The sequence below is a fragment of the Nyctereutes procyonoides genome, unplaced genomic scaffold, assembly GCF_905146905.1.
Source record: "Nyctereutes procyonoides isolate TBG_1078 unplaced genomic scaffold, NYPRO_anot_genome, whole genome shotgun sequence".
NCBI lineage: Eukaryota > Metazoa > Chordata > Mammalia > Carnivora > Canidae > Nyctereutes > Nyctereutes procyonoides.
In genome coordinates this window covers 41,382,938-41,409,737 of record NW_026575146.1, presented here as the reverse complement: position 1 = coordinate 41,409,737, position 26,800 = coordinate 41,382,938, and the positions used below count along the sequence as shown (strand labels likewise).

The 26,800-nt window shown below is 40.4% G+C and overlaps 1 protein-coding gene and 1 pseudogene across 4 annotated transcripts in view; both read right to left on the bottom strand.

Moving 5' to 3' along the window:
- Nucleotides 1-26,404, bottom strand: part of LOC129500298 (solute carrier family 28 member 3-like) — a 57,164-nt gene extending 30,760 nt beyond the window's left edge. For all 4 annotated transcript variants that reach the window (XR_008662534.1, XM_055310571.1, XM_055310570.1 and 1 more), the window contains exons 1-2: nt 26,205-26,404; nt 4,747-4,845 (exon numbers count right to left, since the gene is read on the bottom strand). Coding sequence is in view for 3 of the 4 variants with exons in the window: in XM_055310571.1 (XP_055166546.1) it covers nt 4,747-4,845; nt 26,205-26,282 (177 nt within the window). In the remaining variant the exon portion in view is untranslated. The remainder of the gene's footprint in view (nt 1-4,746; nt 4,846-26,204) is intronic.
- LOC129501153 (U6 spliceosomal RNA) lies at nt 1,620-1,718 on the bottom strand (annotated as a pseudogene).
- Nucleotides 26,405-26,800: the final 396 nt, after the last annotated feature.

The window sequence follows — 26,800 nt, the reverse complement described above, 5'->3', positions numbered from 1 at the left end:
GGTCCTCCTATCAATGGGCTAAAGTTTGGAAGTAGTGCCCTTTCTCAACTAACCCTTGCTCTAAGGAATGGAGTGAAGTATATACCTGGGTATCTTTGAAGGTACCATTTGAGCTTTTCAAGATCCATGACCCATTCTGCTCTCAGGATAGCATAGAGGATTGCCTGCCTCCCTCCATTTTGCAATAATGTCTCAAATAGTTCCAGCTATTTTAAGTGTGGCAAAGACAGGTGGCAAGGCAGTTTGCAGATGTGGAGCAGTTTTGAACAGGTTCTAAAAAGGATAATGTCAAATCTCAGCTTCTGTTTTCTGTCATATTCCAGGTAGACATTGGTTCTCTGTACTGTGCAAACTCAGAAATAAGTCATAAGTGGGGCACCTTGGCTCAGATGGTTAAGTGTCCGACTCTTGATTTTGGCTCAGGTCATGATGTCAGGGTTATGAGACTGAGCCCTGCATTGGACTCCGTGCTGGGTGTGGAGCATGCTTAGGATTCTCTCTCCCTCTAGCCATACCCCATCTCTTCTTTCATTGAAATTTCATCTTTCTTTCATCATCTTTCTTTCATTGAAATTCATCTTCATCATCTTTCTTTCATTGAAATGTCTTTCATTGAAATTTCTTTCATTGAAATTTCAAGTTACCTACTGTCTATGGAATGTCTGGTATTAACTGTCTGCCCCCCCAACCTGTTCCCATCTTTATTTATTTATTTGTTTGTTTATTCTTACCTATTAGATTGGCACAGATTTTTTCTTTTTTTAAATTTTAATTTTAAGATAATTAGCATGCAACTTCATATCAATTTCAAGTGTACAATATAGTCTTCAACAGTTCTCTACATTACTCAGTGCTTATCAGGGTAAGTGTACTCTTAATTCCCTTTACCTATTTCACACCCCCCTCACCTCCTCTCTGGTACCCATCTCTTTTATAGTTGTCTGTTTTTTGGCTTATCTCTTTTTTTCTTTGTTCATTTATTTTGTTTCTTAAATTCCACATATGAGTGAGATCATCCAGTATTTGTCTTTCCCTGACTGACTTCTTTCAGTTGGCATTATAGTCTCTAGAGCCATCCATGTTGTTGCAAATGACAAGATTTCATTCTTTTTTATGGCTGAATAATATTTATGCATATATATATATATATACATACTTATCACCTCTTCTTTATCCATTCATCTACATCAGTGGACACTTGGGTTGCTTCCATAGTTTGATATTGTAGATGATGCTACAATAAACAGAGGTGTGTATGTATCCCTTTGTATTCTTTGGATAAATACCCAGTAATGCAGTTACTGGATCACCGGGTAGTTCTATTTTTAAAGTTTTGAGGAACCTCCATACTCTTTTCTGCAGTGGCTGCACCACTTTGTGTTCCTACCAACAGGGCACAAGGGTTCCTTTTTCTCCTCATCCTTGCCAACGCTTGTCATTTCCTGTGTTTTTGATGTTAGCTATTCTGAGAGGTGTGCAGTAATATCTCCTTGTGGTTTTGATTTGCATTTCCCTTTTGATGATTGATGTTGAGCATCTTTTCATGGGTCTGCTGGCCAACAGACATGTCTGTTCATGTCTTCTGCCCATTTTTTAATCGGTTTATGTTTTTTGGTGTTAAAAATATGGAATGCTTCAAAAACTTGCATGTCATCCTTGTGCAGGGGCCATGCTAATCTTCTATTGTTCCAATTAATATATGTGCTGCCAAAGTGAGCTCCCATCCCTATCTTTATTTTTTTATTTTTTCAGTTTTTAAAATTTAATTCAATTTGCCAACATATAGTATAACACTCAGTGCTCATCCATCAAGTGGCCTCCTTAGTGCCGTCACCTAGTAACCCCATCCCTCCACTCACCTCATGTTCTGCAGCCCTTTGTTTGTTTCCCAGAGTTAGGAGTGTCTCATGGTTTGTCTTCCTCTCTAATTTTTCCCCACTCAGTTTCCCTCCTTTCTCTTATAGTCCCTTTCACTATTTCTTATATTCTATGTTTAAGTGAAACCATATGATGATTGTCCTTCTCCGATTGACTTACTTTACTCAGCATAATACCCTCCAGTTCCATTCAGGTGAAAGCAAATGGTGGGAATTCATCCTTTCTGATAGCTGAGTAATATTCCACAGTATATATAGACCACATCTTTATCTATTCATCTGTCGAAGGACATTGTGACACCTTCCGCATTTGGCTATTATGGACATTGTTGCTATGAACATTGGGGTGCAGGTGTCTGCACGTTTCACTATATCAGTATCTTTGGGAGTAAATACCCAGTAGTGCGATTACTGGGTCATAGGGCAGATCTACTTTTAACTCTATGAGGAACCTCCACACAGTTTTCCAGAGTGGCTGTACCAGTTCACATTCCCACCAACAGTGCAAGAGGGTTCCCTTTTCTCCACATCCTCTCCAACATTATTTGTTTCCTGTCTTGTTAGTTTTAGCCATTCTCACTGATGTGAGGTGTATCTTATTGTGGTTTTGATTTGTATGTCTCTGATGGCAAGTTATATGGAGCATTTTTTTATCTGTTTGTTGTCCATGTGTAGGTCTTCTTTGGAGAAATTTCTGTTCTTGTCTTCTGCCCATTTCATGACTGGATTGTTTGTTTCTTGAGTGTTGAGTTTGATAAGTTCTTCATAGATCTTGGATACTAGCCCTTTATATAATATTTAATTTGCAAAAATCTGCTCCCATTCTGTAGGTTGTCTTTTAGTTTTGTTGACTGTTTTTGTTTCCCTTGCCTTCGCCTTCATAGATCTTTTTAGCAAGAAGTTGCTGTGGCCAAGTTCAAAAAAGTTGTTGCCTGTTTTCTCCTCTAGTATTTTGATGGATTCTTGTCTCACATTTAGGTCTTTCAACCATTTTGAGTTTATCTTCGTGCATGGTGTAGAAGACTGGTCCAGTTTCATTCTTCTGCATGTGGCTGTCCCCATCCCCATCTTTAAAACAAACCAAAAATGATAAAACTACACAAAATCTTCCTGACCTCATAGTCATGGGATATCTACTCTCCCTCTTTCTCTTCACAGCCAAACCACTTGAAATTATTGCCTTTACTTTTAGTGACCCTCACATCCTATTCACTTAGCCAACTGTGATCAGACTTCTATTGAGATGGCTGCTGCCAAGATCACCCAAGGTCCACTGTTGCCAAATCTGGTGACTCCTCCTCCCTCTTTATATTCTTGTTTATAATAGTAAAGTATCTATTTTGTTTTGTTTTTGGCTGTTTTGTGAAACAATAAAAAAAGACTTCATTTTTTAAAGAGCAGTTTCAGGTTCTCAGCAAAATTGAAGGAAAAGTAGAAATCTCCCATGTACCTGCTGCCCCCATGTATGCATAGCCTCCCCCCATTAGTACCATCTCCTGCTAGAGTGGTACATTTGTTGCAATTGATGAACCTACAGTGACACATTAACACCCAAAGTCTATAGTTACATTAGGGTTCACTCTTAGTGTTGCACATTTTATGAATCTGGACAAATGCATAATGACATGTATTCACCATAGTAGTATCACATAGAGTAGTTTCACTGCTCCCAAATCCTCTGTGCTTTGCCCACATGTCCTTCCCTCTCGGAAACCACTTGTCTTTTTACTGTCTCCACCATTTTGCCTTTTCCTTGGAATCATATAGTATATAACCATTTCAGACTGCTTCTTTTAATTACTAATACATACTTAATGTGCAACCATGTCTATTCATGGTTCAAATGTTCATGTCTTTTTGGTGCTGAAGAATATTCCATTGTCTGGATGAGCCACAGTTCATTTCTCTATTCACTTGCTGAACAACATCTTGGCCTCTTCCAAGTTTTGGAAGTTAGGAATAAAGGTACTATAAACTTCTATGTGTGGGTGTTGTAGGGCAGAAGTATTGTTTTCTCTTCTTTTGTTGAACAATGAGTGAAAAGGACACTTTTTTTACAATATATTAAGTACAGTAGACAGTAATAATATGGATAGCATGATCCCAATATAGGTGACATGTGCATGTGGGTATATATTTGCCTTGAAAGGACAAATTTAAAATGCTAGGCATTGATTTTTTTCCCCTGGAATTATACAGGTAACATTTTTTTGTCTTCCAAATTTTACTATGATAATTTCCCACACTTTCCACTTCAAGCAAGTTATTCTTTTTATCATGAGAATAATTCTCTCCAATAAATGGGTTGATAGTAGGCACCCAGAATTACCCACCCCCCAAAAAAGAAGGATGATCTACATGGATAATAGGCTTGATTTTTAGCAGCAGAAGGCTTTCTTCAAATGAGATCTTAGCCAGAATTCAATATATTAAAAAAAAATGAGAGTGGCCTTGTACACCTGTCTGCTGTAAATTTAGGTGTCCCTGGATAACATGAGGGCTCAATGGACAGTTTAAAAAACAGATCTTAGAACTTTCCTCATCTGCCTCACTTACTTTAACATTGAGATGTTTTGGTTTAAACCAGTGTTTTTTGCTTTAGGATGGAGTTTGGAATCTATACTAGTGAAGTGTTGGAGAAAGCCTCTGTACCCTCCCCAGCAGAAAACTCTGAGGACAGGTTTATAAACACAACATCTCTTTCTTTGAGCATGTGTGGTTTCTTCATGACCCTGCCTTACACATTTTAATTACCATTTAATTCATTCCTCTGAGTGTCAGCTGAGCGCACGCTTTCTGTCCCCATAGCTCAGTCTCTTTTGCACAGCAGTTACGTGGTAATAGATTCACTCAACCATCACTGGAGTACCTGCTTGGCGTTTTCGTGTTCTCTGCTTTTTGAAACTCTACACCTTAGTGAATTGTTGTTTCCTGATGTGTTCTGGTTTTCATCAAGGTCTTCGTCATTCTACGAAAAATGTACAGATTGCAAAAAATACAATTTTAGAACAAAAAAAAACAAATGATCTGTCAATAAATATTACCTAGAAGACGTTTGAGGAATGGGGCGGCAAAGATAAGGTATTCAGACGGATCAGCTGAATAAAGACAGGCCAGTGAATCTTGGACTCTCAATGAAACATGATTTCTGTTTTGTTCTGTTCTGAGAGAAGGAATGGTGTGGTCTAACTTGAGAAAGAGAGAAAGAAAGGAGGACCAGGTGCCCCCATCTAAGTCATGTGACTTTATAATAAGCATAGCTGAGACTAGGGTATATCATGTTAACACAGGCTTCCAATTTATAAATGAAGCATAATGTAGGCCAGAGAGTTTTCTTCTTAGATGTTAGATTTTTGAGATGCTAAAATGTGTTTTGTTTGGTTTAAAGCAAACTCTGGTAGTAATGAGAATAAGAAAAATGCCTTCTTTTGTCAGGCTGTCTTGATTTGACTTTAAGGACGTGAGTAAGCTGTGTTCTTGGAGGAGTGTCCTCACCCCGGAGCAGTTATTTCCAGATGTGACAGACACCTGGCTCATTTCTCTTTTACCTTTTTGAGGCAGTCCAGTCTTTCTCCCATCTCATCCCAACTTTCCTTCCTCAGGTACTTCATTTTGAGTAAGGCAACAAGATAGATAAACTGTGTTAGGTAAGTCTCTGTAACTTTCCAGGAAATGTCCTCTGTGAGGCCTGTTGGCTGTGACCTTGTCTTTGAAAGAAAAACAAGTCTATGGCTTTGATTTTAACTTTAGATCTCAGGCTGGCTCCAAGGATCTATAAAAATAATACAGTTCCAACTTGGGTTAATTCTCTATCTAGTTCACTTGGTTAAGCACCTGCCTTCAGCTCAGGTCATGATCCAGGGTCCTGGGATCCGCAGGGAGCCTGCTTCTCCCTCTGCCTCTGCTACTCCCCCTGCTTGTGCTCTCTCTTGTACACTCCCTCTCTCAAATAAGTAAATTCTTAAAAAAAAAAAAAAGCAAAAACCCTAATTTCCAGCACAGAACGTGATTTATGCATGAAAGCCTTGTTGCCGTACTGCCCTTTTGGTTACAGCTGTGTATCTTACTTTTGCACAATTCCCCACATGTAGCAGACACTAACAGTTATTTGTTGAATGAATGAACCACAGTGATTTTAATGTTGCGTTAACTGGTATTGCAATGTAGTACATGCGAGTATTTGGTAAAAAATATAGTCGGGGGCACTGTATGTGGTATGGAAAGATGACAGAGTGTTGCTAATTGCAGAAGCCAGCTGGTAGGCACTCCGGGACTCATTTTATTATTCTCACTTTCATGGATGCTGAAAATTTCCTTAACCAAAAATTAAAAATAAAACTCAGCGTGAGGTGGTTTGGAAATATAGGACACAGATGGGTGAGGGTGCTGGTCTTCGGGGTTCCCAATTTCATGTGTGATGCTGGGTAGATCACATCTTCTCAGCCTCAGTCTAACAGTTTCGATTTGCTGCTCTGATCCCTTCCAGAAACCTGACATTTTCTGGTTTCCAGAGGAGCCAGGGCAACCTCCTTGGTAATTCCTGCTAATTCTTGATTATTCCTGCCACCTGGTGGCAGAAGCTGGAAGTTGGGGAACACAAGGAAGGGGCTTGCGTTTTTAAAGTTAATGAAAGAGAAAGTGTGTGTGTGTGTGTGTGTGTGTGTGTGTGTGTGTGTGTGTGTGTTTGGGGATGGGGTAGAGAAGGTGTAAGTGGCGACAGAGGCACCTCCGGATGGATTTTGTGACATGTGGTGAGATTGATTTACCCCCAGTAGAGTGTTTGTCTTGGCTTTTTAACATTTTCAAGAAGGGGCACCTGGGTGACTCAGTGGCTGAGCGTCTGCCTTTGGCTCAGGTCTGATCCTGGGGTCCTGGGATCGAGTCCCGCATTAAGGTCCCTGCGAGGAGCCTGCTTCTCCCTCTGCCTGTGTCTCTGACTCTCTCTCTCTGTCTCTCATGAATAAATAAACAAAATTAAAGAAAAAATTTCAAGAACAATATCTCCCATTTGAGGATCTCCGACAGGAATAATGGGGCTCTTGTGGGTGTTGGTCGGTGCTAGAAAAATAACCCTTAAGACGTCTCTTGGCTTTGTTTTATCGCTTCTTTTTAAATTGGAGTCATAAGCCTGAATGGGTGTCCATAAGTACTTCTTAGCTCCTTGTTTCTTTACATATACTCAGCATTTCAGATTAAGTAGATCCGTTAGTACAGATTACTACATACCTTAGGGCACTGACCTACAACCAATACTGTGTTCTAAATGCAAGCTGGTCACTCCGCTGAGTGGGTGGCTACGTTGTGGGGTTGTGTATGAGTAATTCTAGGCAGTTGACGGCACATCACTTAATTTCCATAGTTACTGTTATTTGCTGGGTGTACTCAGTCCTGGCTTGAGATTCTCAAGGGCAGATCCTTGAGCCTGGAGTCCCTTGTGCCTGGACTTTGATCCTGCACTTTCCGTGCTGTTTGAGCAACTACAGATCCTCAATGGGTGTCGTGGGGAGTACAGTTGGACAGAAGATTTTTAAAAATGATTAATTTATTCCGTTCATTCAGTTTCTAAACGATACAACTTCTAAAACATTCTGGAAATCATCCCCTCAACGCCATCTATTTGTGCTATTTCCCTTTAATAGAATTACAGCTGAACATGAAGCCACCCAGAGGAGAGGCTACATTTCCACTTATAACTAGATTCTGGCCAGTTGAAATATAAATACATGTGGTGCTCTGAGTGGGGCAGCTCAGAATGTTCCTTCAGAGATGACAGCAGATGCCCGTTGTCCATTTCATTTTTCCCTATGTCGTGCTACCTTGTGGTGGATGGTTCCAGTTGGGCCATGAACACAAGAGCCCCACCGTGGGATCCCTGGGTGGCGCAGCGGTTTGGCGCCTGCCTTTGGCCCAGGGCGCGATCCTGGAGACCCGGGATCGAATCCCACGTCGGGCTCCCGGTGCATGGAGCCTGCTTCTCTCTCTGCCTCTCTCTCTCTCTCTCTCTCTCTCTCTCTCTCTGTGACTATCATAAATAAATAAAAATTTATAAAAAAAAAAGAGCCCCACCGTGAGGATGTCAGCGTGGTGAGTTGCAGGGTACTTGGGTCCTTGATAACCTTGAGTAGTGCTTCCACTCCAGTCCTGTACTACCTCCTTCCTGACTTTTAGCTGAAGGAAATAAGCTTCTCTCTTGCTACTTTTGGTTTTTGTTTTTATCTGCACCTGGGTTGATATGATATGTAGTTGGCACAAGACACAGGGTTAATCTCTTTAAAGTCCTGTGATCTCCATTTTTATAGATGAAGAGACTAAGGCCAAGATAAGCCATTTACGTGACTCAGGTTATATAACCACAGTAGCTGAGATGGGATGTGAACTCAGACTGTCCAACCCAAACTGTATTGTGCCTATAGAGTTTGAACATTGGGCCAGGACACTTTGGCCTCAGGAGTGTCTAGAAGGTAGTGGTACACCTACAGATTAAATTCTGCTTCCATCAAGAATATCTGATTTGACCTCAGGATATTAAAAGACCAGTCAGAGTGGCTAGAATCAAAAAGACAAGGAATAACAAGTGTTGGCAAGGAAGTGGAGAAAAAAGAACCCTTATGCATTGTTGACGGTTATGTAAGTTGGTGTAGCCACTCTGGAAGACAGTATAGAAGTTCCTCAAAAAATTAAAAAGCAAACTACTACCATAAGATCCATTAATTTGGCTTCTGGATATTTATATGAAGAAAACAAACACTAACTCAAAAAGATATATGCACCCCTATGTTTATTGCAGCATTATGTATAATAGATAGACATGGAAGCAGCCTAAGTGTTCATCGATAGATGGATAGATAAGGAAGATGGGGTCTATCTGTATAGCAAATGGAATATTACACAGCCATAAAAAGGATGAGATCGTGCCATTTCGAATGTGGATGGACCTAGAGGGTGTTATGTGGAGTGAAATAAATCAGACAGAGAAAGACAAATACAGTATGATTTCACTTATATGTGGAATCAAAAAACCCCACAAATAAGTAAACAAATTAGAAGCAAATCAGACCCATAAATACAGCGAACAAACTGCCAGTTGCCAGAGGGGAGCAGGGTGGTGAGATGGGCAAAATGGGTGAAGAGGAGTGGGAGATACAGGCTCTAGTCATGGAGTGAAGAAGTCACAGGCATGAAAGATACAGCATAAGTCTATGGTATGATAATAGCATTTTATGGGGGCAGGTGGTAGCTACATCCGTGAGCATAGCACAATATAGAACCTTGCAGAATCACTATATGTACACCAGAAACTACTGTATCATTGTGTATCATTGTGAAGGATTCTTGAAATTTCTTGTGGCCACTTTCTAACTATACCTAGGCTTGGTGGTTTTTTCTCAAACAGAGTAGTGGGCCTCCCCCTCACAGACTGGTTTTAAGTAGATGCTCTCCTTTATTTGCATAAGTGGGCACTCCTGCTTTTCTGAACACGTCTTGTGTCCATGATTAGTTTGGCGCTTTCTCTTGCAACTGTGTCTGCTCCACTTATTGGTCTCTCCCTCCCATGATGGCCCTGGATGCACTGTGTGGCGTCCATTTCTCAGTTTTTGTGGTTGTGGTTTCTCTGCTGCAAGCTGAACGTCATTGTGCCAGAGGAGACTTTCTTCGAGCTTCTTTATGGAAGCTGCTCTGGCCTGGTGTGCTCTGACTACATAACTGACCTTGACAAGGAGGCAATGATGGGCATGAGCCTGGAGCAAGAACGGACACCTTCACCCCTGGAGAGACTTGCATCTTGGCCTTGATGGGACATAGATGATGTTGGTTAATGACAGATGGGAATGGCCTACCAGGCAAATATGATGTCAAAAAGGACTCTGAGGAGCTGCTATGGAGATATTTACCTGAGTCTAGAGCTTGACACTTCACAGCAAGCTTGTTTTAGTGTTTGCTAATATACCTTGGCTGGAAGGCTTTATAGCACCAGAAGAGATTTAGATTGGTGATCAGAGTTGTTTATTGTATTGTGTATGTGTGTCTGTCTGCCTGTCTATGTATGTATGTATGTATGTATGTATTTATCTATCCTTCTACCTACCTATCTCCACATTCTGAACATCTTTCAAGCAATCTACCTAGGGGTGCCTGGGTGGCTCAGTCGGTTAAGCATCTGCCTTTGGCTCAGGTCATGGTCTCAGGGTCTTGGGATAGAGGCCCGCATCATGCTCCCTGCTCCTTGGGGAGCCTACTTGCCTCTCCCCCTGCTCGTACGTGTGCTCTATCTCTAAAATAAAATAAAAAATATATATATATATATAAAATAAAGCAATCTCTCTAGAAGCAGTCAGTGAGGTACATTCTGAGGAGTGATGCCTTAAAAGTTGCTATGGATGCCCAAGTCTCAAGGCTTGTGGAAAAAATGGGAATATGATGTTACTTCAAAAACTTGGAACTGTGTAAATCTGTATAAATCTAGATTATACCCCTAAACTCTAAGCTGAGAAGCCAGATTCTCTGTTCCCTCTTCACTTCTGAATACCACATGCATAACGCAATGGCAGGCACAGGAGTGCTTGGTAACTGTTTTGCAATGGAAAGATAGTCCAGGGGACAGTTAAGCTCATTATAGTGCAGCTGAAATAGTGTCTCTACCTCTGAGTAGAGACAAAATGGTACAGGACTGCTTTCTCTACTCCTCCAAGAAGATTACTATATGTTCCAATATTTTAAGCATTAGGTGCCTAAATGAAGATGTCAGATATACACTTCTATCTTAAAAGCTTCAAGTGATCCATTTAATATTTCTGTATCCATTTCCATGGACATGGATTGGGACTAGATTGGAGCAACTGCTTCAAACAGTGACTTAAAATTCCAAAATCCAACTTGAGTAGATAAAAGGAAGCGGCTCACCATAAATCTTAGGATGGCTGGTTTCAGGAATATTGACAAATTATCTATATTAATTGGTGCTGCATTATGATAAAAGGCTGTGTTTCATCATTATTTCTGAGTTCACATTGAGAATCTCTTGAGGCTGTATTCACCACTATATAGGAGCACAGCATTCATTATCTACCTAGTGCCACATATAGTAATGGACTTTTGTCAGTTGACTTTTAGATTAATTTTATGTTTGAGTTTGCTACTTACTCACTTGCTTTTGTGCATTTATAGTCACTTTGTTCTCTGTGGTGAAATGCAAATGCCAATATCTGTTTGGTGAGTCTGATCTCTTGCATTGTTTAGAAATGTAGCTCACCCTTATTTATTTATTTACCCTATTTATTTATTTCGTACATTTAAAAACTACAAATGTCAAATATTTTAAGACCATTTTCTCTATCACATTTCCTCATAATTGTATGGGCTTTGCCTTGGAAGGATTGGGTTTTCAAAGGTGGTATCCCAGAAGCCTTTGCTCTTTGCATATCGCGCATGACTCTCTTGTCTCAGGTGGCCTTCTGCCTCAGGTCTCAGGTTTATGGAGTCCTTAATGTAGTTCATGGACAGTAGCTGGACTGTTCCTCCCTGAGCAGTTCCTGTTTTTGTTGCTGGCCTGTGTGGGGTAATGGATTGAATGAAGGAGCAGCAGTACGGTGCGAGGCAACCACCTGGTCAGCCTGTGGTTCATGGTCCCACTTCTCTGGCACAATTCTTTGTCACCTCTGAATGCTCTGAAGGCAGCTCTGAGTTGGGTGCAAAGGAGGCAGGACCACAAAACACTGGTAACATACTCCCTTTATGATCTTTGTGATCCAGGGGCAAGTGGAACCCCCTAAGTATAGGAGTGTAAGGAAAGGCAGGGTTCTATATCCAATGAGAAAAATTAGAGGAAGATGAGTATGCCAACTTTATCTTTGATTTCTAGGAGCTAAAAGAGATTATAAGCAGCAATGTTTAAGATAGAAAGGTAAATGTTAAAATATATATCCAGCTAAGATCAAATGGTAGAAGAGAAGGAATGAAAATAATAGTAGTTAGAAAATATGTTAATTTTGTGATGACTTATAATCTTAAACTTGTTGTAAAAGGAACCACTAAAAAAAAAAAACGCCTTCAGAAGAAACCAAACAAAAGTAAAAAATATGCAAAACATACAGTGAAAAGATATTTAGAAAGCAGGATATAAAATATGGGTGGATCTCAGAACAAATAAACCCATCTGGCAAATCAGTGGATTTGACTGAGGTGGATGGAATAACAAACACAACCATACACTCATATGTCTTTCAATTTTATGATGTTGTGATAGTCATATGCATTTAGTTACAAACTGTACTTTGAGTTTTGAGTTTTGTCCTCTTCATGGGCTAGTGATGTGGAGTATGATCCTCAGATGTGATGCTGGACATTGCCTTGAGGTCACTAGGGTCAACAACTGATATGCTTACAATGAAGTTTGTACCTGCTCAACCATTGTTTTTCACTTCACAATATTCGGTACACATTACATAGATATTTGACACTGTGTTATACAATTGGCTTTCTGTTAGATGATATTGCCCAACTGTAGGCTAATATAAGTGTTCTGAGCACATCTAAGCTATGATGTTTGGTAGATGAGGTACATTTCATATACCTCATCTGGATATACAATACTTTGAAGTCCTGATTGGTTTATTGGGGCATCACCCTATTGTAAGTTGAGGAGAATCTGTACTGGAAATGACTCAGTAGCAACTCAGAAAGATAAAACATGCAGTGGTCATGATCTTAATTTACCAAGTCTGAATACAGGATTAAAAAAAAACAATTAAACTATTCCAAAACAACAACGGTCAGAGTACAAACTCTCGCTCTGAGAAGGAGGACTCTGCATACAAATGGCATAGATTAATATAAAGGAAACTGAGGGACAAGTACCTAGAAACACGTTTAGCAAAAGGTTGATAAAACTCTTTCAGTCTATGACAGATCAAGTGGGCAAAAGTAAGGATAAGGAAGATCAAGATAATAATAAATAATACAATCTGATTAACATAAGTTGAATTCTATAACCCCAGTAGGAAATATATTGTGGTCAAGACTCCTAGTTGTCACTAAATCTATTATTTTCTATTTCATTTTCCCCCTTCTATTTAAAGGGCAGGAGCAGAGGAAGAGAGAGAGAGAGAGAGAGAGAGAGAGAATTCCAAGAAGATTCCACACCTAGCACCAAGCCCAATGCAGTGCTCGATCCCATGACCCTGAGATCATGACCTGAACCAAAGTCAAGAGTTGGATGCCCAGCTGACTGAGCCACCCATGTGCCCCTTCTCAAATTCCTTTAAATATAGGGCTCTGAATTTGAACAGGGCCCCAAATTTCCCAGCCTCAAGGTATATTTCTAAACTCTCTGTGGCTATGATTAAATTCTGCCCCTGTGATTGAAGCTATGTGTAACTTCTGGGAAGTGTCCCAAAGGAGAACAGTTGGTACAGCCTATGGTTTCCTTTCAGAATGTTTTAAAATACATAAAATTAAATATATGATACTAAAAGGGAACCAGTTATAGTTAAATCTAGTTATTAAAATTAATTTGAGATAGTGCATATGCATCTTTATTAACACCTTAAAAATCAAGAAAATAAACCCCAGCAAGGTCCAGGGGAAAATTCTATTAACTACCTTAATTTCAGTGCCATCATGTAAATTTTATTTGGAGGTATTTGCAACAGATACCAAATATTTTCTCTACTTATATACATTAACTCAGTGTAGGGAGGGTTATTTTGCATCTTTCACCTCCATTTCAAACAAGCAGTTCTGTGGGATGGGACTTTCTTTCTCCCTCTCAGGTCCACCTGGTGGATCTCATAGTTAGGAGTGAGCATCATACATCTGGGAGATTACATACCTTTCCTTCTTATTTGCACTTGGATATTTAGGTTTTACTTCCGGGTCTGTCCATCTTATCATCCAGCAAGTCTACTAGTGGAGGATAACAAATAATGCCCAGGAATAAAGGCTTTGGTATCGTGTTCATAGAGATTTCTGAAATAAGCATTTAATGAGTGATGTTTAAGCTTCCTGCTTAATCGAAGTGAATGTCATATGATTTTCTAAAACTGGTCATTTTTTTTGCATCAGAACTCATTAGAGTCTTGGCTTCTCTTTGGAAGATAAAATGCAGATTAGCTTTTGCTGTTATTGTGGGACCAGACCAAACATGCTCAATGTAGGCCAGACACTAATGGTTGCTGCTTGAAATGTCCGCTTGGTGGCGCCAGTCCACTAACACTAAATAGAGGTGCCTTGAAGGCCAAGGTGTGGCCCCACTTCTGATTCTGGCTGTGGTTAAAAGCATTCATATACTAAAACATGGCCTCAATTTTATATACCATAAATGTTTACTTCATATATTGTTTAGGATAGTTGCATCTAATAAGTAAATTCAGTCCTTATCAAAAAGCATTCTGAGATCACTGGCCAAGTTTGGGGCAAGTTGAGCACTAAAAAGCCAAAAACATGAATAATGCCTGCAACTTATTTGTATCAAACAATGAGCCGGACTGATGGGTGTATAGAGGGGAGTGTAGATGAACAAATATGTGAGAAACTTGAGTATGGCAAAACATTAATTATGAAGCACAGATGGTGGATATAAAGATGTTTGCTATGCAAGTCTTTTAACTTCCCTTTATGTCTAAAAGTCCTTATCATAAAATGTTGCAAGAAATAAAAAAATGTTGGGAATTGATTATAAAATATGTAATAAAAGAAAGAATGTTAGTCCAGAGAGAAGAAGATGATCAAAGTGTATTCTTAAAAAAAAAAAAAATGGGAGGTGTATTCTTTTCAGAAGAATGTCAGGGTAGGAACAATGAAGCAATGAAAACCCGCATTTTGCAGCTCCCTAGGTAATAACTGATTCAAGGAAGGGAAGCTAACACCATTGGGTGAAATGTGTTGGGCAACTGGATATTCACATAGCCTTGAATATCACCTCTACAGATAGCTTACTAATTACAAACAGGGAAACATGCCTTGGTAGTGGTGGGGTGTTCTCCTCCATCCTAACCAAGTCATCACCAGAAGAGTGGAGTTAAATGTCTGCAAATGCACTTGTGTATATTTTTATTTTTATTTTTTTTTATGCCCAGAGTTTCCTGAGCCTGGAGCTAACTAAAAGTCATATAAATGTAAAATTGTGTGCTCCAAGATATCACTGACCTTCTCCTCCTGGCTTGCCTTTCACTCTTATTTTAACTTTTGATATTTATATTGATAATTTGTATTTGATAATGTCTAATTTCAGCCCGGACAAGCTGTTATCCTTAGAGCAATATATGACAATACCTGGACTCTTTACTTCCTGGGCCAGACACAGCACTCTGCAGTCCTCCCTCCCCGCAACTGTACTTAATATTTCCTTCCCTTGCTTCTCAAATATTTGAATCTTTATCATTTTTTTACTGCCATGAAACCAAGCATTCACACATAGGCATCCTTTCCTTCTGTTAAAAACCAGTCTTCTGTCTGACGTCATGGGTTGCTATGGTCAATGGGCTAGCAATGCTGGTCGCTGAGACTGCATATATCATCCCTGTTCTCAGGGAATTTAGAAGAGAAACTGTCAAACATAAGTTACACAATTAATTATTTTACTATACTCATGATTAAGACTTAAGAAGTTCAACTCCTACACTTTGTAATGCTTTTACAGATTAATTAGAATTAACTTAGCTGCATCTGAAATTCCAAAGATGCAATTCCTTTAGTCATGGGGAAACAGAAATGTACTTTTTAAAAATATATATTTTATTTAAGTTCAATTTGCCAACATATACTATAATCCCCAGGGCTCATCTCATCAAGTGCCATCCTCAATGCCCATTCAGTGCCTGTCACCTAGTTACCTCATCTCCCCACCCCCTCCCATTCTGCAACCCTCTGTTTGTTTCCCAGAATTAGAGTCTCTCATGGTTTGTCTCCCTCTCTAATTTTTCCTGCTCAGTTTCCCTCTTTCCCTTATAATCTGTTTCATTATCTTAATTTCCACGTATGAGTGAAACCATATGATGATTGTCCTCCTCCGATTGACTTATTTCACTCAGCATAATACCCTTCAGTTCCATCCACGTCGAAGCAAATGGTAGATATTCTGATGGCTGAGTAATATCCCATTGTTCATACAGACCATATCTTCTTTACTCATTCATCTGTTGAAGGACATTGAGGTTCCTTTCACAATTTGGCTATCGTGGACATTGCTGCTATGATCATTGGGATGAAAGTGTCCCATCTTTCACTACATCAGTATCTTTAGGGTAAATACCCAGTGGTGCAATTGCTGGGTGGTGAGGAGCTTTATTTTTAACTTCTAGAAAACCTCCACACTGTTTTTCCAGTGTGTTGTACCAGTTTGCATTCTCACCAACACAAGAGGGTTCCCCTTTCTCCACATCCTCTCCAACATTTGTTGTTTCCTGTCTTATTAGTTTTAGCCACTCTCACTGGTGTGAGATGGTATCTCATTATGGTTTTGATTTGTATTTCCCTGGTGGCAAGTGACATAGAGCATTTTCTCATGTGCTTGTTGGCCATGTGTAGGTCTTCTTTGGAGAAAGTCTGTTCATGTCTTCTGCCCATTTCATGACTGGATTGTTTGTTTCTTCGGTGTGGAATATGATAAGTTCTTATAGATCTTTGATACTAGCCTTTTATCTGATATGTCGTTTGCAAATATCTTCTCCCATTCAGTAAGTTGTCTTTTAGTTTGATGATTGTTTCCTTCACTGTGCAGAAACTTTTTATCTTGATTAAGTCTCAGTAATTCATTTCTGCTTTTGTTTCTTCTGCCTTCACAGATGTGTCTTGCAAGAAGTTACCATGACCAAGTTCAAAAAGGTTGTTGCCTGTGTTCTCCTCTAGTATTTTAATGGATTCTTATTTCACATTTAGATCTCTCAAAATTTTGAATTTATCTTTGTGTATGGTGTAAGAGAATGGCCTAGTTTCATTCTTCTTCACATGATTGTCCAATTTTCCCGACACCATTTATTGAAGAGACTGTCTTATTTCCAGTGGATATTCTTTCCTGCTTTGTCAAAGATGTGTTGATCATAGAGTTGAGGGTCCATCTCTGGGTTCTCTATTCTGTTCCATTGATCCATGTGTCTGTTCTTGTGCCAGTACCACACTTTCTTGATGATTATAGCTTTGTAATGCAGCTTGAAGTCAGGAATTGTGATGCCCCCAGATTTGGTCTTCTTTTTCAGTATTCTTCTGGCTATTTGGGGTCTTTTCTGGTTCCATACAAATCTTAAGATTATTTGTTCCAACTCTATGAAGAAAGACCAAGGTGTTTTGATAAGGATTGCATTGAATGTGTAAGTTGCTCTGGATAGCATAGACATTTTCACAATATTTATTCTCCCAATCCATGACCATGGACTGTGTTTCCTTATGTCTTCCTCAATTTCTGTCATAAGTGTTTTGTAGTTTTTAGGATATAGATCCTTTACTCCTTTGGTTAGGTTTATTCCTAGGTATCTCATGATTTTGGGTGCAATTGTAAATGAGATCGATTCCTTAATTTCTCTTTCTTCAGACTCATTGTTAGTGTACAGAAATGCCACTGATTTCTCTGCATTGATTTTGTATCCTGCCACATTGCCAACTTGCTGTAGGAGTTCTAGCAATCTTGAAGTGGAGCCATTGGGTTTCCTATATAAACTATCATGTCATCTGTGAAGAGGGAGAGTTGGACTTCTTCTTTGCCAATTTGAATGCCTTTTAATTTTTTTTTTGTCTCATTGCTGAGGCTAGGACTTCCAGTACTATGTTGAATAACAGTGGTGAGAATGGACATCCCTGTCATGTTCCTGATCTTAGGGGAAAGGCTCTCAGTTTTCCCCATTGAGAATGATATTTGCTGTGGGCTTCTCATAAATGGCTTTTATTGTATGAAGAATGTTCTGCCTATCCCTACACTGTGAAGAGTTTTAATCAGGAATGGATGCTGAATTTTGTCAAATGCCTTCTCTGCATCTGAGAGGATCATATAGTTCTTTGTCTTTTCTCTTATTGATGTAACAGGTTGATCGTTTTACAAATGTTGAACCAGCCTTGCATCCCAGGGATAATTTCCACGTGGTCATATTGAATAATCCTCTTAATATACTGTTGGATCCTATTGGCTAGTATCTTGGTAAGAATTTTTGCATCCATGTTCATCAGGGATATTGGTCTGTAATTCTCCTTTTTGTTGGGGTCTTTGTCTGGTTTTGATATCAAGGTAATGTTGGCCTCATAAAATGAGTTTGGAAGTATTCCCTCCCTTTCTATCCTTTGAAACAGCTTTAGTAGAATAGGTATTATTTCTGCTTTAAATGTTTTTTAGAGTTCCCCTGGGAAGCCAACCAGCCCTGGACCTTTGTGTCTTGGGAGGATTGTGATGACTTCTTCAATTTCCTTGCTGGTTATTGGCCTGTTCACATTTTCTATTTCTTGCTGTTTCAGTTTTTGTAATTTGTAGGTTTCCAGGAGTGTATCCATTTCTTCCAGATTGCCTGATTTGTTGGCATTTAGTTGCTTATAATACGTTTTTAAAATTGAAACAGAAATGTTCTTAACAGCAAACATCTTCCGACAGTTGAGGAAAAAATAAACAAGGGTATAATCCCTTTTAAGCCATCAATTGAAAAAAAAATTCTTTGTATTCCCTCTCTGATTGGTTTTTAGTAGGTAAATCTCCAGTCTGTCCAAAGGGATCAAGGATGATAATAGATCTCTTTTTTTTCATGAAAATGCATTTGATGCCAAAGCCTGAATCACCTCCAGGATGAAATCTTGGTTTCTTGGGCCTGCCTTACTCTTGTTCAATTTTGGGAAATCATGGTCACTTCCTAAGTATTAGTCTTATCCTGAACCAGGCTATCTCAAGTCAGAACATTCGACAGTGAGGCATTAATGAGAATACATCAGTGTGCCATAAGCATTTGAATTTGCTTACATTAGGAAGAACGTTGCTTTTTGGCTAATCCTAAAATCACTTTGGTTATCAAGCACATCATTCCAAAGAGCACTGACTAAATGAATGTAAATTAATTAGAAACACAGTGAATAAATTTAGAGCCTAAAATTTTTTTTTAGAGATGCATTTGACTTATAAGAAATAGATCAGAATAAACCAAAAGTTATTTAAAAATAACTTTGTAGGGATGCCTGGGTGGCTCAGCAGTTGAGCATCTGTCTTTGGCTCAGGGCATGATCCTGGGATCCGGGATCGAGTCTCACATCGGGCTCCCTGTGTGGAGCTTGCTTCTCCCTCTGCCTGTGTCTTGTCTCTCCCTCTCTCTCTGTCTCTCATGATTAGATAAATAAAATCTTAAAAAAATAAAAATAACTTTATAAAGTCCTTTTAAAGAGACACAGATGCTGAGAGCCAAGGTCTCTCAGTCTGGCAGGGACCCAAGGGACTTGAGGTTTACATTTGGCTGACATTAACATAATTCCAAGTTGCCTCTTAGCATCTTCCATAGTTTCTTATTGTAGATACACAGAATTCACACCTGGATTTCAAACTTTGGTTTAGCCTTTGCACCCAAAATAGCATCCCCAACTAAATGGTTTAGCTAATAGTTGCTGATACTTGAGCATTTGTTAGGTGCTAGAGCTTTCCACTATCCCCCCTAGTCTTTTGATGTAGGGTATTAGGACCTGGTTTTTGGATGGGGAAACAGATTTGGGAGTTAGGTAACTTGCCTTAATGGTAGGCTGGCATTCTGGCTTTGAAGTCTCAACTCTTTACCCAAAGAACCTATGTTTTGTCCTCCTCACAATGATTCAGTATGTGACTTTTAACCTTAGCATCTGTGGTTAACCACCACCACACCCCAGTGTGGCTTTTTCTCAAAAGCTCATCCCTTTCTTCCCTCTCCACTTCCTCCTTAAGAAGAGGCTCCTTGTTATCTCTAACCAAAGTCAAAGTCACATGCCATATAGTCAGTTCTTGGAACATTACAGACCACCTCTTTTTCCAGCTGTGCTTTTAAAATTCTTCCGCACCTACTTCTTTCTTCCCTCTACTCTGACCTCGAGACCTCACGCTCTGCAGGGGAATGAGGAAGTAGCCATGTGGGTCAACAGGAAGCCTAATTTTGGTGCCTCCTGGAAATGTCCTTGTCGGTTTCTTTGCTCTCACCTGCTCTATCTGCATGGGCCAGTAGGCGCCACTATCTTCATTTTAAATTAAGAGATGTGAAAAAACAAAACAAAACAAAACAAAAAACAACCCACAAGTAAAGTGAGAGACTGGAGTAAAGGGCAAAACTAGATCACTAAATCCTTCCCCACTGAGGCATCATGGAAATGCCTTGGGTTCTAGCCATCTAGGTTGTTAGAAATAAATTAAGTATGATCTGATTTGAGGAAAGGAGAGAGAAGTTTTTAAAATGTCCTTCACAAAGGCAATTATTGTCATGTGTTTTCTGTGTTTTAATTCACCTGTGGGCTGAAAAGTACCTCAATAGTTCTGGCCAAGCTTGTCCTGAGTTAGCAGAAACCTACTCAACCACCTGGTGTGATTCATGTGGACCTCCCTCAGAGGATTAGAGAGAAATAAAGCTCTTCCTCCTTACTTTTCATGATTACTCCCAACCACAGAACTTCTCTATTCAAATTATCTGTGTCAAACATTCTTGCACTTAGATGACCTCCCAAAATTTCCCCATAATTTAACAAACTCTTCAAATTCGACTAACTCACCAGACTATTCAAGGAGTAGGTCAATTTGTGTGTGTGTGTGTGTGTGTGTGTGTGGTTGTGCAGAGTCACATTTCCCATCCAGTTCTGTGTTGAGACTCTTGTAAGTGGGTACCACGCAGCTGACATCTGAGTGAGCATGGACTGTGTGGCTCTGAGGGCCACAGGTCCTAAAATCAATGACTCATAGGCAGGATGAAACCTCACCTGCATTTCTACAAAACACCCTTTAGTAAGAGTATTCTTTCAAAAATTGCCTCAATTTTCGCCCTTAGAAATCCTGACCTCTCTTGCTGTCAATTTTCCATTCTCTGTCTCCTCTGGATCCTTCCCCCTGCTTTCAGTTTGGGAAAATCTTTTAGTTGCCCTATTCTAAAAAGACATACCCTAAATATGGACGCTTGATAAATGTGATACTAGTCACGTGGGGAAAAGATTGTTTTTTAAGTGATGCTGAAATAACTGGATGCCTGTGTAGAAAAACAAAAACTTGATTCCCACCTTATTGATTCATAAGATCTAATTTCAGGAGGACCAGAGTCCTCAATGTGGAAGTCAGCAACAAATTTTTGGAAAATATGGGGGGGGTATTTTATGATCTTGCGAGACAGAAAATGATGTCTTAAACAGGATATATAAAACAGAAACACTTAATAAATAATTGGGACCACAATGTAATTAACTTTTGTGCATCCAAATATTAAAGGGTGAAAGACAACAAGAAGTATAGAAGTCATTTGGAAACCATATAACTGAAAAAGGGCTTGTCTTTGGAACATAAAAAGAACTCCTTCACATCAGTAGGAAAAGAGACACAATCCAGTAGAGAAAACAGGTGAGACACTTGAGCAAGCATTCCATAAAGTTGGTATCTAGTGGCCAATAACAAGGGAAAAGTAAAATGAAACCAAAGTGTTGCACTGACTTACTATACATCTACCAGAAACATTGCAATTAAAAAGCCAGATAAATATTGGTGAGGCTCTGCAATAAAAAGAACTCACACTCCTTGGATGGAAGTGTATATTAGTAAAACCACTTGAGAAACCAGGTTGCCAGAGTCGCTAAAGTTGAAAATATAGATGCATTCCCAATGACCTAGCGATTCTACTCCTAAATATAATGCCAAACAAGTCTGTTACATACGCATCAGGGGACATGTCTGAGAGTGTTTAGAGCTGCGTTTGCTTGTAGAAGCTCCTAAAAGCTCCAAGCTTAACGACATAAATGCCCACCAACAGTATAAGAGATAAATTGTGTAATGTTTATGGAGAATACTGTATATCAATGAAATGGGATGAACTCCAGTTACACACAATACCATGGCTGAGTCTCAGGAATCCAAAACTGAGCAAAAGAAGTCAGACACAAAATGATTCATCTTGCCCAATTCCATATAAATGTTTTAAAATAAGCAAATATTTTCTTGTAATTTTCTGTTTATATACAATTTAAAAATAGGCAAAAGCAGTGCTTGGGGATTCATAATTATAAGATAAGACATAAAGCAAAGCAGGGGAGTAATTCCTATAAAGTTAGGATCATTGTCATCCCCAGTAGAGGTGGCAGTTGTGACAGATGTACAGAATTGGGGTGTCCTAGCTGAGGGACTCAATGTCCTGTTTCTTGATGTGGATGGCACTTTATAATAAGTTGTCTATCTGATTTTGTGTGTTTTTTTATGCATGTTATATTTCAGAATGAAATTTTTTGGGGGGGATGCTCAGTGGTTGAGCATCTGCTTTTGTTTGGCTCAGATCGTGATCCCGGAGTTCTGGGATCAAGTCCTGCATTGGGCTCCTGGCAGGGAGCCTGTTTCTCCCTCTACCAATGCCTCTGCCTCCCTTTGTGTCTCTTGTGAAGAAATAAATAAAATCCTTAAAAAAAATTTTTTTTTGAATAAAAAAGCCTCCTGTCTACAGTCTCAATCCTGCCTCCCCTGAGTCTGTCTCTCTTCCCTGCTCTGCTCTCTGCCAGGGGAAAGAACGTCCTCTCTTCCCTCATTTGCCCCCCTTCACAGTTCCTGCTCATAACACCACCTGTCCTCCTCCCCCACTCCTGGTCACTGGAGACTTCTTGGTTGGCAAATCCAGTGAATTTGTCTTTGCTGCTGCTGATGTAGTTCTCTTTTCCCTTGGCTTCCCCAGACTCTCCCCTCTCCTGGTGCTGCTCCTCTTTCTCTCCCTGAGGATGAAGATCCTCTGATTGCTCCAACCTCCCAGCTCCATAAACACTGGGGCTTCCTAGGTTTCTCTTATAAGCTGGTCTCATTCATGCCGCTGGATCATCAGTGTGCTAACAGCCCCCAAATGCATGATGGCCCCTTCTAGCCTCCAGGTGCATGTATGCCTGGAGTTTCCTGCCTCCTCCCCATCTTCATCTAGGGGTGAGGAATCACCCTAATTTCATCCAGCAGGCCTCAAAATGAATTCATGGTCGTCCTTGCTCTAATCATCCCTCTGGATTTCCTGTTTCTATAAAGGGAATCACTTCTAAGTTCTGCTCTCAAGCCAGATATGTTGGCTAGTCACTCTCTTTAACGTGCACCAGCACCAAGAGATACTATTATTATGTTCACTCTGAGTGCTAGGTACTTGCTAAGGTCTGAAGGTGTCCCCGCTATCCTCACAAAATTCCTGTTGGAAAATCTAATACTAACTTGACAGATTTAGGTGGTGAGGACTTTGAGGTGATTAGGCTATGAGGGCAGAGCCCTCAACAATGGGATCAGTGCCCTTATAAAAGAGACTCCAGAGAGCCCCTTGCACCTTCTGCCCTTGAGGACACAAGAAGTAAATGGCTGTCCATGAGGAAGTGTGTCTTCACCAGATCCCAAGTCTGTTGGTGCCACAGTCTTGCACTTTCAGTCGCCATGGGAAATAAATTTTTATTTATAAGCCACCCAGTTCATGGTGTTTATACCAGCCTGAACGAACTAAGACAGCACAGTTCTTTAAAACAAATACTTTCTCCCCCTAACATATATTAATTCATTTAATTCTCTCAACCCCAAGATATACTATCATTATCCTACCTTTCAGAGGAGAGAATGGGAATATTCACAGCCAGAGCAACTCTTACCTCACCCTGACTCAACGCTAGTTCCACGGCTGAGAGGGCCTCCAACCAGTATTGGTACTTCTGGCCCATGCTGGTTTGCACCATGATTATCATGCTACCCTTCTAAGTGGCATCACAACCACACACAAATCTCTTTCCATTTTGTCCACCCTCGACAGGGCTAGTAGAGTACTTTAACAATTGGATAGTCAAATTCTGGTTGATTCGTCCCCAATGTGTTAGCATGCGTTGAGTCCACATGATCTGGGGTCAGCTTGCCTACTCTCCAGCTCCAGTACCTCATCTTCTCTATCCCAAGCACATACCCTCTTTCGAGAAGTTCTCTTTGCTTGCATTGCTCTGCTGACAGCTCTCCCTGTTCAACTGGGAAATCCCTGCCCCTTCTTTCACCCTGAGAGGCTTCCTGGTCAGCCCGGCTCACCTGCATCTGTATGGGCAATATACTCTCTGCCAACTTCTGACATCATTTTTTGTTTATTTTTACATCATGTTACAATTGCATATTAGTTTCTGCTTGCTTTGCTCCTGGAGGGCAAGAATAGTGTCTTATCCCTTCTTGACTTGGTATATCCCTTTCCAGCAGTGGTCTTAAATAGGGGGGGGAAGTTAATGATTTTGCTGAGTAAACATGTGTCTTGTCAAACCGCAAGCGTTGGAAGAAATAACCTGGTCACAGCTTGTGGGTGTTGGTGTGTGGAATTCTCCTGAGTTTGATACCTGGAACTGCTATGTTTGATAGAAGAGAATGAAGCATGGAAACCAGGGCTATCTTTGATGGATGTGTGTCCTGCTCACTGAATTTGATGGATGTGTGTCCTGCTCACTGACTGGGATGCCAACCACTGGTGATATGGGCCCCCTTACACTGCAGAAAAAGGGGGGTCCTGCTTCATCCTGACTTTAATTCTATGCCATTCTGTTTCTTCCATTCTCTTGAACCATAAAGAACCTCTGCTTTATGCTTTTTCTCATTTAACTCCTATGAAGGGAGTTAGGACATAACACCCCAAAAAGATGCCATTTTGGCTGAGAGTAATTTTGAGCTGTAAGCAATTAAGGAAAAGCAGACACAGAAAACTCTTCAGTCTTCCTCCCTTTTTCTGAGAGCAGGGCATGAATTTCCCTTGTGCAGCTGTCCTCTCTTCCAGCAGTGAGAGGAGAATACTCCTAATCACTGGTAATAGAGTTAAGATTGCATAAACCTCATATTAAACCTTATCTTCCATTAGCTACCCCAATATTTCCTAGTCACAATCTCTTGGCCCTTAACCTCTTTCTCTCTCTTTCTCTTTTGTCTAATCACTTTTCCATAATTCTTTTTCCTTTGTTAAAATGGTATATAAGCCCCTGAGTTGTTTAGGTTCTTTGAATTTTTTATTTCTTTTCTATGAAGCTACATGAACCTAACATTAAAATATTTTTTTAATTTTGATTTATTTATGATAGTCACAGAGAGAGAGAGAGAGGCAGAGACATAGGCAGAGGGAGAAGCAGGCTCCACGCACCGGGAGCCCAACGTGGGATTCGATCCCAGGTCTCCAGGATCGTGCCCTGGGCCAAAGGCAGGCACCAAACCGCTGCGCCACCCAGGGATCCCCCTAACATTAAAATATTAGTAAACTTTATATGCCTTTCTCTGTTTAATCTGCCATTTCTCAGTTTAATTCACAGACCTCAGGTGCTGAATCTAAGAGGGAAGAGGACAAAACTTTTCTTCCCTTACACTACTAACCTTGAGAGAAGATCACTGTGACTACTGTACAGGCAGCTGAACTGAAACTCAGGGAAGGGACGGTAACTTGTGGGTAGAAGACTTAGGATGTGTGCTAAAGCCCTTTTACCATGCTTAGTCCTTTCTTTGCCAGTGCCTAAAAGTTTGTATTGCTTTCTTTGGTAACCATGAATCCCAGGAGGTTGCTGACCCCCATTAGTGTGACTCCCATGCTAGCTTAGGGAAGGGACCACAGCCCGGGATATCTCTGAAAACCCCCATCCCAGTCCCAGTCAGAACACCCGGCATTTCCCTGTAACAGGGCTCCTTCTGGGTCTCTGTAGCACCCAGCTCAGAGGTAAGTGGCATTAATCACTCAGTGAGTTTTGGTTGATGACATGAGACTAGTTTGCATAACCTGGCTGCACTGGAGAGGGGAGCACCCAGGCCACTGTCAGACAGGGGCTTTGGGACCTGGTATAAAGAAAGAAAGCCTCAAGTGTGCTCCTTACATTCAGGAGCTGGACTCACCCCATTCTCTCCATTTTACTAGCTCTTTGGAAAATGCTGGCAGGGCCTGTGAGCCCAAAACAAAAGCCAGAGAAGAAAGTCTTGTTCTTAAGTGACAGGGCAAGTCAGCAATGCAAACAAGTTCAAATAAAAGAGACTTTTCAGGTTTGTCAACAGGAAGAACTCAAGAAGCAAAATACAATATTTTAAAAAAAGTTTTATGAGAAAATCTTATTGCATTCCAGTAATCCCACTGCTTTGTTCAGAAACCTGCCAAGGTGGTAAGAGAAGAGCCTTATTCCCATTGACGCGGTCTTAAACACAAGGCAACACGCCTGTCTGCTCACCTGGAAGCCAGTGTTGCTGCAGCCCTCGGCTCTGGGGGTTGTCATACCCGTCAGCTCCACAAAGTCTCTGCTGCTCATGGAATTGGCTGGGCTCTGAATTCTTTTCAGATCTGGTCTAGAGGTTCCTTAGTAGCTTGAAAGGGATCACAGACTCTGCTGATGTCAGGCTGCTACCTGCTGTTTATGGCACCTGGGCAAGGCTTGCACTGGAAACTGAAGAATCTGTTGGGCGGAGTAGGTGGAAGGAGTGGTTTTAAGGGAAGGAAACCCTTCCAGTTCAGGTCCACCCACGTCATTAAGCTTGGGCTGTTTTTACTCTGGAAAACTCTTTCAGTGAACAGGACAGAAAAGGATGCTTTCACAAGAGTGATGAGTGAAATAATCTATTTCCTGTGGGTGGTGCTGGGGACTAGGAATCTTGGGGGACAGGGAAAGACCTTAAGGACTGGTTTTTATCTATTGCCAATATTCTGTGCCAGGTCTACACTTTTACAGTGGTCTTGGGTTCAGTACAAGCAAAACCAGGTGTGGTAAAGTTGTGATTTGCTCAGGGTTGTTTGGCTAATTAAGGGATGGTGAGAGGCCAACCTTATGTC